Source organism: Procambarus clarkii, chromosome 59, assembly GCF_040958095.1.
Source record: "Procambarus clarkii isolate CNS0578487 chromosome 59, FALCON_Pclarkii_2.0, whole genome shotgun sequence".
NCBI classification, from domain to species: Eukaryota; Metazoa; Arthropoda; class Malacostraca; order Decapoda; family Cambaridae; genus Procambarus; species Procambarus clarkii.
The window spans coordinates 21160283-21175282 of record NC_091208.1 but is presented as its reverse complement, the minus strand read 5'-3'; the positions used below and the strand labels follow the sequence as shown (position 1 = coordinate 21175282).

The window sequence follows — 15000 nt, the reverse complement described above, 5'->3', positions numbered from 1 at the left end:
CCATTTGTTTCCACCGGGGATCGAACCCGGAACCTCAGGACTACGAATCCCGAGCGCTGTCCACTCAGCTGTCAGGCCTCAATATTAGTAATGTTAGTAATACGAATATTAACAACAGTTTCAGAATAAAACTATATAAGCAAAAATGGTACAAATATAATCAATTATTACACAAATTTCAACAATAAGCTTAATATTTAACTGTATGATCCTACCTACCTATCTTGTGTCGCTTCCGGGAATCAACGGCCCCGCGGCTCGGTCTCCGACTAGCCCTCCTATGAAGAAATATTTATCGCTTAAGTCAAACACCTAATTATCTCACGGTCAACTTTACCATTGCAGACATTAATGGTCTTACGAGGATAATTGTTGCTCTGAATGATTCAAAACTGTAAATAACGGTCAAGACTCTACCTTTGACCGTTATTTCCGTTATTGTTCACGCTGTTTAAAATTTAAATGCTGTTCTATTTTTATAATTCAACCCATATTTCTAGTGTCGGTAGACATGCGCTGTTAGTTCCGCCTTTTAAATGCATCATTTGCTCTCGTTATTTCCTGCAGGTTTAGTTAAAAGCTCTTCTGGGCTAGAAATGTTGTCAGTTGAGTTAAATATGCAGCGCCCAAATATCAAATACGCCTATTAACGGTTATCATTATCAACCAATGTCACAAAACTCTCTGCCACGACCGTTATTTCCGTTGGCGCCCGTCATTCAAATTCAACCAATGACAGTGGACTGAATGACTTGCGAGGAGCGAGCGCGTGGCGTTTGTGCATCGCGAACCGTCGTGAGCTGTAAGACGACGGACTTGAAGGAGATGGAAACTAGCGGGAAACTAGCGGCTCTTTGGCGGGAAGACGGCGTGTACTCCCCTCGACATCTCGCACTCCCATTGATTTCCATTCCGGTGTGTGAGTGTGGGCGGTTATCGGCCTCTCGGTCGGTCGGTCGGTCGGTCGAAGGCTGTTGCCGACGCGGAGAACGTCAACCAGGTTCTTCCGTGCGGAAATATCACCCGCAAATATTGTCACTGGTTGATCGATCTAAGACGGCAGGTCTGATGTGCTCTTAACATTGAAAGCACAAGGCGGTTGTATATCTATAAGGGGAGGGATATTGAGTCAGTACAGTGGGATCGAATCCGCCTGCCTGGATTCCCTATAGGGACGCAGGTTCGAGCCTATTAAACAGCTTCATTACCTCTATTACGTATCTCTACGGGATGCACTGCTGTTTTTCGCTATTGTTTTGCATTGTAGGATATTAGTTTTAGTGGCTTTTATTGCTCATTTTGCTTCTTATTTCATCTTATATATTTTCTTGATCTTTCTTGATTACTTGATTATTGTTTTGCTTCTCGCTTCTTGCATTCTGGCGTTGTGTTCGTCTCCTTGTTTATCGTCCGTAAGGGCGGGTCGGTTGCTCCTGAGACGCCACACCCTGACGCCACACCCTGACGCCACACCCTGGCGCCACACCCTGACGCCACACCCTGACGCCACACCCTGACGCCACACCCTGGCGCCACACCCCGACGCCACACCCCGACGCCACACCCCGACGCCACACCCCGACGCCACACCCCACGCCACACTGGGGGAAGAAAAGGCAGACAGGGAGAGAGAGAGAGAGAGGAGAAACAGGAAGATGAGGAAGAAGAGAGATGGCAAAAAGAAAAGGAACCAGTAGCCACGGAGAATAGGGAGCAGGATACAATCCGAGAAAGGAAAGAGCAAAATAGGATAAACAAACAATAAAAGACAAAGGTACACCAGATGTAACAGGCGAAGAAGATAGATATAACATGGGGAGAAGATAGATATAACATGGGGAGCAGATAGATATAACAAGGGGAGAAGATAGATATAACATGGGGAGAAGATAGATATAACATGGGGAGAAGATAGATATAACATGGGGAGAAGATAGATATAACATGGGGAGAAGATAGATATAACATGGGGAGAAGATAGATATAACATGGGGAGAAGATAGATATAACAAGGGGAGAAGATAGATATAACATGGGGAGAAGATAGATATAACATGGGGAGAAGATAGATATAACAAGGGGAGAAGATAGATATAACATGGGGAGAAGATAGATATAACATGGGGAGAAGATAGATATAACATGGGGAGAAGATAGATATAACATGGGGAGAAGATAGATATAACATGGGGAGAAGATAGATATAACATGGGGAGAAGATAGATATAACAGGGGAGAAGATAGATATAACAGGGGAGAAGATAGATATAACATGGGGAGAAGATAGATATAACATGGGGAGAAGATAGATATAACATGGGGAGAAGATAGATATAACATGGGGAGAAGATAGATATAACATGGGGAGAAGATAGATATAACATGGGGAGAAGATAGATATAACAGGGGAGAAGATAGATATAACAGGGGAGAAGATAGATATAACATGGGGAGAAGATAGATATAACAAGGGGAGAAGATAGATATAACATGGGGAGAAGATGGATATAACATGGGGAGAAGATAGATATAACAAGGGGAGAAGATAGATATAACAGGGGGAGAAGATAGATATAACATGGGGAGAAGATAGATATAACAGGGGAGAAGATAGATATAACATGGGGAGAAGATAGATATAACATGGGGAGAAGATGGATATAACAGGGGAGAAGATAGATATAACAAGGGGAGAAGATAGATATAACAGGGGGAGAAGATAGATATAACAAGGGGAGAAGATAGATATAACAGGGGGAGAAGATAGATATAACATGGGGAGAAGATAGATATAACAGGGGGAGAAGATAGATATAACATGGGGAGAAGATAGATATAACAGGGGAGAAGGCAGGGAATAAAGGAATATATTAAGAACAATAAGAGGGAATAAAGGAAAGGAAAATATAAACGTAAGAACTCATTGGAAAGAAAGGATAGGAAATGACTTTAGGGGAAAGGGGGTGCAGGGAGGGGGGGGGGGGCGGGAGGGGCCGATTGGGGGTGATGGGAGAGGTGGAGGAAGGGGTAGAGGGAGAGGTGGAGGGTGGGAGAGGTGGAGGGAGGGACGGGTGGAGGGAGAGAGCTCTTGGCATACCGCTCAACTAACTCAATCTTGATGAGGTTTTAAAACATTGAGAACCATCCATTTTGCGGTCTGGAGGCATGAGGCCAATAAGCCAGGCTTTTATCTCCACGTCTTCCCCCCCCCCACCCCCCCTCCCTTCCCTTGCCTTCCCTTCCTCTACCCTTCTTTTTGTCTTCCCTTCCACTCTAGGTTCTATTATTTTCTTTCCCTTTGATTTCACTCTCATCACCTTGTATGTTATCCCCCATCCATTTTTTTTTGTCTCTAGTTCCCACTTTTCCTTCTTCTTATCTATCCACTTGTGACTATTCTTCCCTGCTACCTATTTAGTCCTCTTTTCTCCCCTTCTTCTCTTCCCATTTCCCTCTGAACTACAATCATCGCATTCTCCGCCTCACCGTCGCCATCTTTGTTTACATGTGACGTCACACCTCACGGCATTCACGAAGCGGATCACATCCCACATGTTCGTGTATCGTATCCTTTATCATTTTAACTTACATTTACGCGAGTATCTCTAAGGGCTCATGAAAGGTCCTCTGTTATTCAACAAGAATTATTCAGTTTGTATTTTGATCTATTTGAGAACAAATATGTATAATAATGTAAACAAAGGGTGGTTGATGTATGACACTGAAAATTGTATTGTGAAACTTCTTAGATTGATGAAGAGTGGAAATCCGCAAACGTCATTCCATTCTTCAGTAATGGGAGAAGCACAGCAAACTACCGGCCAATCAGCTTAGTCTCTCATATCTAAGAGCTCCATGAAAGGCCTTTGAATGAAGCAATCGAACGTTGATTGAAGCAGATGAACCTTGAGTGAAACTGTTGAACCTTGAGTGAGGAAATCGAACCCTGAGTGAGACAATTCAGCCTCACCTGTCATCATAAACAAAGTCCAAAGTCCATTCCATGCACCCGCCAAACCCCAGCTTTTTATAAATGAAAACGGTTTACACACGACTCACAACTGATGACGTCCGAACACATCCGGAACAAGTGCTTCGCTGATGACTTTTGTTCGAACCACAATGCTGTAAATGTTTTACCCACGTACTACAGATACAAATAATTGCCAACAGAACCTAAACACCTAACCTAACCAGCACCTTAATATGCACAATATGATAATATTTAATAATAATTTATATTTGAAAAAAATCCAATTTTGAATGAAGAGCATGTTAGAATTGTTGAATGCTTCTTTGGGGTCGACCGCTGGATGGAATGGACTTGGTCTGCGGACGGGTTGCGCAATATGTATGCATCTCAAACCAGCCCGCAGTCTTGCTGTTTTCTCTTTATAGTAACAAAGTACATTAATTCAAGAACTGAATAATATCTAGTCCAATGAGTAAAAATCGACACCTGTACAATCCATTTATCGAAATTGAATGTGAAGTATTCAGCACATATATCTGTCACATATTTCTATAAATTGTTCCAAAGTGTCTTTAACTTGTGCCATAAGAACGAGCTTGTCATCATACCAAAAACATTATTGCAGACGAGGAGTCACAATAACGTGGCTGAAATATGCTGACCAGACCACACACTAGAAAGTGAAGGGACGACGACGTTTCGGTCCGTCCTGGACCATTCTCAAGTCGATCGATCAAAAACATTATTCTTGGTACTGTCTACGCGACAGTAAGAGTCAGCTGTACTGGCTCTTAACTCATTCAACAATCTATTAAGACAGCAAATAATAAAGGACTGAAAACAAATCCGTTTTATTCAGTTAAGTGAGACTTTTTAAAGAGAGAATGGTACTGTATATCACAGCTGCTTTGTGATATATAAGAAACATTTAGGCATCTTGCGTTTACCCCCCCCCCCCTCCCCCCCACACACACACATTCGAAATATGTGCCACAGCCCAAATATGTTCGCATATCTGCTAATATATGTATTGATTATTTACCTGTACATTTAGTTAATTTTTACACATATTTTATTTTCAATCATGATCCCAACATCCCTCCTTCCTACTCCTCCAAAAAAAAAAAAAGAAAAAATCATCTCTTCTAAATCCCTCAGCAGAGGGCGGCCGTCCCACTCACAGCGCACCAGCGAGGCTTCTCTCTCAATTGCTCCCCTAAATTCTTTTTCTCTTCATTTACCTTGGCCTCTCGTGGCCCCCTCCTCGTCCACTACAGGCAGTCACCCGGGGCGCCTCGTTCACTCCTGTTGGCATCAGTCGTCCCCATCTCTCCAGCACCAGATGCCAGGCTCTTGTCAATCAGCTCGAGTGCTTCCCTTCGTCAAAAGATGGAGCCACCGGTGTTTGCGCGGCTTGAGTAGCTTTTATTCCTGTTGTTGACTTGAGTTGGTTAGGCTAGGATGTAAAATATTTTTGGCTGGGGGGTTGTAGGCATTGATGTAGCACCATTTGTGTTTGGATTTGTTATATAGGATTTGTCATCATAATTGGCTTGCTTATCTTAGCATATGTAACCCCTTACTTTGGTTATTTTAAGATACGTAATCCTTTGGATCGGTTTGTCTATGCCAGTTTATATTACAACATTATGGCTGGATGTGTTGTATCATTCTAATTTATAATAATATTAATTTATATTTGAGAACATTTATATTTTGAATCAACGGCATGTTAAAGTTGATGAATGCGTCTTTGGGATCGACCGCTGGATGTAATGGACCTGGTCTGAGGACAGATTTTTTTATGAATTTCATTAAAACTTCTAAGAAATTGAGGTCAATGAGTATTTGACACTAACGTGTAATTAGTACATAATTGACTCCGTCTTTACCAGCATAATTTGGCGTAATAAGATACGTTGTCTTATCTTACACAATCTTTGCAATTATTCCATTATAGGTTATAGACTTTATCGACCAAAATGTGATATTTAATACGCAAGAATGAGGTTATCTGCAGTGGCGCTTTGATCCATACGAGGCTCGTCCTGTTTAACATCTAGTCATAACTACCCGTGTAGGCCTAAATATCCAAGAATTCCCCCTTCATGTTGGACAACTAATCCAAGCACTCCAATGCATTCAGGATAACCTATATAACAGATCACACAAACACACAGATCACACTAACGTGATGCATCAAATGAACAACCCTGTTGTAGCTCAGTCGATTAAGGCAGTGTCTGGGATGCTCCCGGACGCAGGTTCGAATCCTCGTCACGGCCCTTGTGGATTTGTTTATCTAACAGATCCTAATCATGTAGGGCTATTTATTCAAATACTTCAAAAAATACATTGATTTACAGGGCAGACAATTAAAGATGACTCGACATGGTTGGCGGAGGACACTAAATGCCCGAATCAGCCACAAACACATTATTAATCATATGTTCAGTGTTAGAGTTGTAAACAAGTGAAATAAACTAGGAACAGTGTAAGGAGACTCCATACACACAGCTTCAACTGTAGATATGACAGAACCCAATAGGATTCCGGAACCTGTGTATCATTCAATTGAAGGCTGAGAACTGGGTACCATGAACTGAAACTAAACCTCCGCACGCACAGCTAGGTGGGCACACCCTGCGGGAGAGCAGAACCAGAGGAGACATGATTTAGACGTATAAAATACGAGTTCATAATCAGATTTTAAAATTATGAGAAATTGTGAGAATTTCACCAATTCCTTAAATTGGGAGGCGGGGCCCAAGATATATTCCTCCATACTTGCAGACACTATTAGGTAAGCACACACGCACAGGGGGCTAAGTCAAACACACACAGTGCCTGCATACAGTATATACACAGTCATACAGTATATACACAGTCATACAGTATATACACAGTCATACAGTATATACACAGTCATACAGTATATTCAAACAACTACACGCAGTGTCTATATGTAGTCACACATTCAGTCTGCAGTCTGTGTCTGCATTCAGTCGTACATTGTCTAACAGTCACACAATGTTTACATACAGTCACGCAAAGAAATTCAAACACAAATAAACCCAATGGAAAAATCGGATATATTTGTAAAATATGCTACTATGAATATTTCTAATTTTAAAATATTTGTCAATTATATGACGTTAAACAACATTGAGTAAGTTGATTACATCGGGCCGTATTCAGAGCATACTCTATATGGCAACACTAACTGGTTAATTAGATTTTTAGATTTATTAATTTACGATTTCAGAATTGAATAGATTGAATAATTTTCTGATTTTATTTTACCCTACTCATATCATGCTTTCTTCATGTTTATGAACAAAACTAGTATGATCAGTAAGTTTTGTTCTCAGTCTGTGCTCTGGATGTGGCCAATTGTGTTAATAAAATTGAATTATAGTGAAGTATTTGGAGAATGGTAAATGTCTTAAAAATGAAAGGTTAAAGTTGAGTTGGCGCGTCTTTGTGAGGTTGCGAGAGCGGCCGCCATCATCACTTGGCGGGCTTCAACCTTTTGGCGGGAAAATCAGAGGTAGGACCCCGCACATATTCTTGATGGCGGGATTTATAATCTATATGTCTTCATTCTTGGAATCTCTCCCATCCCTTAAAATATATTACAGCTTGTGCTTTGATACATTAAAATTTAAAAAAATATTATTTTCTAATAAACAAATTTATTGGGACTGACGTCAGATGTAACCTAGCAAACTCATTTTATTATATCCAGATGAATTACTTAATGGATTTTTTAAAAGAGTCATTATCTCCAGTTAGGAATGGTGCTTGTAATATGACCATCCGGCGATATTTTATACAAAACAAAAATTAAAGCCTCATGTGCCAGACTAACTTAGTTTCCGGACCTGAATAGGTAGTGGACCCCCACCATATCTCCCATTCACCAGGGTACTCTCCCACATCCAGGACTCCCCCACACTCGGGACCACTCCACACACCTATCCCTCCCACACTAAGGAACTCTCCCACACCCATGACTTACAATGACACACCAGGTAACTCTCCCAGACCAAGGACTAACTACCTTACACCACAGAACTCTCACACACCCAGGACTCTCCCAACTACCCAAGGCCTCCCACACACGCAAGGCTCTCCCATATACCAATGGGAGTGTATATGGGCCTCCCACACACCCAGGATTTCCCCCATGCACCCAAGACCTCCCACACACCAAAGGCCTCCCACATACCTAGGACTTCCTCCCATATACACCCAAAGCCTCCCACACACACCCAGGACTCCCCCCTCCCACACCAGGGACTCCACGACCAATCACCTTCATAATCATAGAGTAATAGGATCGTGGGGAAGGGGGGGGGGGACGGAGCCGGGAATCCCATATAAATGGCCTTTGATGTTAACTTTTAGGGGATCCCGCGCACACGGACGCCCGCGGACCAGGCAAACTAAAAAAAGGTGTAGAAACAAGGAAAATTAGCCTCGTGTAATGCCTTTGAAGAGATATTATTTGTCGTTTTTTTATATTTGCACAAATATTCATACGGTCCAATATTTTCATTCTCGGAATGAAAAGAATATGTGAACATTTTTCGTATTAGTTGCGATTGAATGTATTTTTTTGGGGCGGGAAAAGTGAATATACTTTTCTTGTATTCAGCAATATTTGTTTTGACTCGGTATAATAGCCTAAATAAATCACTCAATTGTTTAGTCGGCAATAGTTAACGTCTCTGATGTTCAAAGGGCTCAGTGTCCCACTTACAATTATAATAATTTAGGTGAATTTGTTTCAAGTTTCCCGCCAACATCTCTCCTCCTCCTCCTCCTCCTCCCTTCGTTGCCAATCATTTCATAATGAGTTGCCGTAATTAGTTTCCAGGTTTATATATAGTTCTGAGTCGCCAAGTGCGCATTTTTGAGTGTAGCGATGTTGCTGACGGTCCAGTTGCCAGTTTATGAGTTAAGTTGCTTTATTGACGGTCCAGTTGCCAGTTTATGAGTTAAGTTGCTTTATTGACGGTCCAGTTGCCAGTTTATGAGTTAAGTTACTTTATTGACGGCCCAGTTGCCAGTTTATGAGTTAAGTTGCTTTATTGACGGCCCAGTGGCCAGTTTATGAGTTAAGTTGCTTTATTGACGGCCCAGTGGCCAGTTTATGAGTTAAGTTGCTTTATTGACGGTCCAGTTGCCAGTTTATGAGTTTAGTTACTTTATTGACGGTCCAGTTGCCAGTTTATGAGTTTAGTAACTTTATTGACCGTCCAGTTGCCAGTTAATGAGTTTAGTTACTTTATTGACCGTCCAGTTTCCAGTTTATGAGTTTAGTTACTATATTGACTGTCCCAGTTTCCAGTTTATGAGTTTCGTTGCTTTATTAACGATCGAGTTGCTAGTTTATGAGTTTCGTTGCTTTATTGACCGATCAAGTTGACAGTTTATGAGTTTCGTTGCTTTATTGACCGTCAAGTTGACAGTTTATGAGTTTCGTTGCTTTATTGACCGTCAAGTTGACAGTTTATGAGTTTAGTTACTATATTGACGGCCAACTTGCCAGTTTGGGTAAAATAGTGTATTAAAAGGACTTTTTTTTTTGGAACACAACGAGGGAACAGGCGAACAATTACCGAGGAGAATATCGTGCTATATAGCCTAATACCTCTTATTTTTTTTTTTCTCTAATATTGTTATCACGAAGAGTGCTTCTTCTTTTAGTATTGTAAATAGCTGAAGACTTTAAAAATGTGAATAGATTAGCATCTGTAAATATCGGAGAAACTGTAATTCAGTAACGGGTGGGATATGTACAAAAATTAACGGGTGAAATTATGAAATAATATAACGGTTAAAGTTAAGAGATAACGGCTAAAATTAAGAGCATAACGGGTTAGTTAAAAAAAATAACATGAAAATAAATAAAAAAAAACGGGTAAAAAATTACAAAAATAACGATTAAAATATAAAGAAATAACTTTTTTTTAATAAAATTATAAAAAGTGCGAGGCTACGACACAACCCCCCCTCCCCCCCCCCCCTCACACAGGCTCGGATACCATGTTATATAATGTCCAGCTAATTAATTTAAGACACGAGCAAATTAGCAGCGTCTCCAGCTCTTGAACACGGAGGAAGTTTGTTAATAACTCAGTATAATAGACCGGGTCGGTGGCTCCTGACAGGTGTAACGGACATCCTTAATGGCTATCTATATCTAATTATTATTTATATCTAAGTTTCTATTTTTCCGAAGTTGTATATAGTTGTACAAGATTGTTGGGTTAGTGCAGTTTGAAGTACGGAGCGTGTTTCGGTTCAAGGAATAGAGTCTTTCTGTTCAAGGAATAGTTTCACTCAAATCCTAATCCTTACCCAATTCCAAGTGCTATATAGTGGTAATTGTTAGGCGTATTCCTCCTTGATAATTCCCTCCCTCCCTCCATGTTTCAGTGGTTCATTCTGGGTAACACAGTGAGTTTCACTTCTCTGTTTCAGTCTGCGAGGTGGCTGAGCTTTTGAGTGCTCTGTCCACCAATATGGCGGCCCGCGCAAACCAGGATCGCGAGGCCGCCCTCCTCCCCGCCCGCGTACGCCCATCGCTCCCTAACCTCGCCTCTACTCCTGCGGGCGTGGGCGCCTCCGCTCTCTCCACCACCATCCACGTCACCGAGAACCCCCTGGCCGCGCCTTCCACCAAGACGCACAAGGGCAAGGCTGACAGCAAGTTACCTCCGCTCACCACCACCACCAACGCCTCTATCACCACCACTACCGTCAACGCCACCTCCAATTCCACCTCCAACGATGCCTCCCCGAACTCTGACTCCAAGCCCAATCTCCCCTTGTCCGATTCGTCTCGCCCCGACGTGACGCAATGTGATCAGAGCAAGGCTACAGCCACCACCCTGCCGCCCACCGCCCTGCCGCCCACCGTCCTGCCGCCCACCACCTCGCCCAACTCCGACCCGCCGCCACCCTACCAGCTCGCCAGCGACAAAGTCCCCGTAAGTGCACACCCCCAAGTTGTACAGGTGTTGTGAAGTCTTGGGGCCATGAAGCCTAATTTGGCAGTATAGTCTAGCAAGTCCAGCATCACTTTGATGTGTTCTGAAGTAGGGGTAAGAGGTCATAGGAGGAAAACATGGGTTTTCGCCTCTTTTTCAAAGTTAGAGAAGTTTCTCCTTGGCTTGTTTCTTTAGAGAGAGTTAGGCTTTACCTGGCTGCTCTCTGGTCGACTACTCCCATACAGCCTTTCCTTTAATACTGATAATGTTTACAACTATTAAACGTGCAGAAAATGGACTGTTGGACACCAAAAGGTTCACATTATCTATTATTGAATTAGCCCAAATGTCCTACTAAGAACAATTAAAAATAACTAAACCTAATCTATCCAAGCACTAGTAGACCTAATATATCTTATCTTAGGCTTAATATAGTTCATATATGTACTGCTTTAGGCCTGGGAATGCTTAAAGTTTGGTTTTTGTACCAGTTTTTGTAGCTCAGTCGATTAAGGCAGCGTCTGGGATCCTTTCAGAAGTAAGTTCGAACCCTCGTCACGGCCCTTGTGGATTTATTCTTTCGTTTTTGTATTGTTATGCCCCTCTACAAAACAAATAGTATAAAACGTGAACATTGTTAGTTGCAACAGTCTAATTTGTGTACGTTCGACCAAATGGTAGTTATAATTTCAAGAGGATTGGCTGGTTCCGTGAATCATTCAATAAGCAATCCATCGAGAGATAGTGAATTCTGGGTGTCGCGGACCGTAGACTTTTGCAATGTTTTAATTGATTGTTTGGACGTTTTCCATTTTTACACACATATACACACACAAACTCACTCATTCACTCACTCACTCACTCACTCACTCACTCACTCACTCACTCACTCACTCACTCACTCACTCACTCACTCACTCACTCACTCACTCACTCACTAACTCACTCACCACACCACTCCTCCACCCATCTCCCCCAAACCGCGCGAGGAGTGAATACAGATGAATGATAACCCATATTTATGTGTTCCACCATCTCACAAACAATCATAGATCTTCATCAGTACTACAAACAACAATTACAGATATCCATCGTGGGACATTATCTGCCTTCTTGCTTGAAGGGGTCAGATGTAGATATGTTTCATCTGTCACGCTGTATAACTATCTTTTGCTATTATTTTCTACCGTTATTTCTCATCGATTTTTTGGCTTCCAAAGTATAGAGAATGGTTGTTATTTCCCGCTCAAGCCTCAGGAAGAGGTGATGAAAGGACCTGACAGCTGGCGACATATGAAACAGCGTGTCGCTAGCGCTAGGTAAGGAGTCGGCGTTCGATCCCCAATGGTCCAACTGGTTGGCCACTGTTCCTACAGTCCGTCCTCATATCTCAACTGCTTGTACTTATGTCCTTTCCTTACTATATAGTCAGTTCACGAGCTTAACTCTTTGTTAAAAAGAGCGACTGTTGGGTCTAACCAGAAAGGAATGAACTAAGCAAGCCACCGAACTTCTGGAGGTCAATACACAGAAAACGTAATTATTACGATGCTTTAATGTTTGCTAATTTATCCCTTTTTTGCAGGCGATAAGTCACAATAACGTGGCTGAAGATATGATGACTAAACGACAGATCAAAAGATGGATAAATAAAGAGTTTCGGTCCGTCCTGGACCACTATGACGTCGATGTGTGATACGACTTGCTAATGGTCCAGGACGGACCGAAACGTCGTCGTCTCTCCATCTTGTGATGTATCGTTGGGTCATCAGGTCTCATTTTTATCGGTTTGTTCAATTGGGAACAAAACTGTGAGGTCAGGGTCCATCCTGTCCTCTTAAAAAGAACGTCGCTTTTGGCCGTTTGTCCGTATGGCCGAATTTGGACATAATTTGAAAATGAAAAAAAATGAAAATAAATTTGGGATTTTTTTTTTCAACAACAGTAAGTTAAGGGTCCTCTGATGGGTTAGGTGGGCAGGAAATTCTCATAAAGTTTCAAAACGTTATGAAAAACGTGAATTTAAAGTTTCCTCTCATAACCTCTGCGCGTACGCCGGACGACTCAAACAGAAAACGGAACAGAACGTCACTTTTGTGAGTCAATTTCATTGCAAATTACGTCCAAATTTAGCCATAGCGCGCATACGAGCCAAAAGTGACGTTATTTTTAAGAGGACGGGTTGGGTTGATACGAGTCTCTCCAGCAGTGCCCGAAGTGGACGGAGAACGAGCCGGAGCGGGACACCTGGGGCAAGAAGGTGGAGTTCCTGCTGGCCGTGGTGGGCTTCGCTGTCGACCTCGGCAACGTCTGGAGGTTCCCCTACATCTGTTACCAGAACGGCGGAGGTGAGGCGTGCCCCAAGGGCTCTCCCGGGTGCTGGGGGAGGTCCCTCAGTCGCCACAACCGACAAAGTACGGGGTTATCTTTAGGTTATCTTTAGATGATTTCGGGGCTTTTAGTGTCCCTGCGGCCCGGTCTTCGACCAGGCCTCCACCCCCAGGAAGCAGCCCGTGACAGCTGACTAACACCCAGGTACCTATTTTACTGCTAGGTAAAAGGGGGCATAGGGTGAAAGAAACTCTGACCATTGTTTCTCGACGGCGCCTGGGATTGAACCCAGGACCACAGGATCACAAGTCCAGTGTGCTGTCCGCTCGGCCGACCGGCTCCCTAACACACATGAACCCAAGCCACCAGGCCTAACCAAAGCATAGGAAATGTGGATTACACACAGAGATCACACTAACGTGATGCATCAAATGAACAAATCCACAAGGGCCGTGACGAGGATTCGAACCTGCGTCCGGGAGCATCCCAGACGCTGCCTGGGATAGCTCAGTCGATTAAGGCAGTGTCTGGGATGCTCCCGGTCGCAGGTTCGAATCCTCGTCACGGCCCTTGTGGATTTGTTATTTGGAAATGTGGATGTTTGCGAGCCGCTAAGTTTCATACTACCCCGTATTTTGCCCGTTGGGGATTATAGTGAAAGATGGTTTTATAATTGATTGCACAAATGCTTATTGAATTCTGACCAAAAGATCCATAATTCCAAGTGGAATTACATTTGAATTCCGTTGATGAGAGTAAACAGGAGAACAGGGTATATATATCTAGTCAATTCTGGGGGGAGTAGATAGGGTAGATGAGGGGGGGGGGTAGACTTGACGGTGTGGAGAGAGGTAATGACGGTGCTCGCTCTGGGCTCCCACAGGGGCCTTCCTGGTGCCGTACGTGATCATGCTGGTGTTTGGGGGACTTCCACTGTTCTTCATGGAGCTGGCGCTTGGTCAGTACCACCGTAGTGGCTGTCTCACTGTCTGGCGTCGTATCTGTCCCATGCTCAAAGGTCAGTGTCATGCTCAAAGGTCAGTGTCATGCTCAAAGGTCAGTGTCATGCTCAAAGGTGAGTGTCATGCTTGAAGGTGAGTGGGTAATTCCATAACCATTCGAATAAAATACCAACTGAATTACACCATGTTCCTTAATGATATCTCTCTCTCTCTCTCTCTCTCTCTCTCTCTCTCTCTCTCTCTCTCTCTCTCTCTCTCTCTCTCTCTCTCTCTCTCTCTCTCTCTCTCTCTCTCCTCTCTCACACACACACACACACAGTGTATCTTCCCAATCAGAAGCCAATTAGGCGTGTCTCCTCTCACATTATAACATGACTAAAGATCACCAACATTAACCTAACTTAACCTAACTCTGAGACTTGACCCAAAGGGCGTCACTGAACACAAGTTAACTGTGACCTCTGTGTTGATCATGGCCCTCTTGTTGGCCCTGATGATGGCTCTTGTTCCCCCCTCTAGCTCAACCAGTCAGGGCTAGGATTCACTAAGTATTTACGAGTCCACTTGCGAAACCTGTACATCTGTCTTCAATCATGGTTGAATTAGTTCGAGGTATTAAACAGCGTTCACGAGGTTGTCTATAGCTCAATGTTAACTTTGGGTTGTGAAGTTTCCAAGCTCGTTAACTGTTTAAACACTTAACAACTCTTTGTGATGCCCTGGATCACTAACA

General features: G+C 42.9%; 1 protein-coding gene across 3 annotated transcripts in view; it reads left to right on the top strand.

Moving 5' to 3' along the window:
- The window catches only part of LOC123768204 (sodium-dependent serotonin transporter), an 85600-nt gene that overhangs the window by 37510 nt on the left and 33090 nt on the right, over nt 1-15000 (top strand). For 2 of the 3 annotated variants that reach the window (XM_069306949.1, XM_069306948.1), the window contains exons 2-4: nt 10466-10974; nt 13181-13322; nt 14189-14323. In XM_069306949.1, coding sequence (XP_069163050.1) covers nt 10507-10974; nt 13181-13322; nt 14189-14323 — 745 coding nt within the window. In that variant the 5' untranslated portion in view covers nt 10466-10506. The remainder of the gene's footprint in view (nt 1-10465; nt 10975-13180; nt 13323-14188; nt 14324-15000) is intronic. The other variant, XM_069306951.1, reaches the window with a different exon arrangement.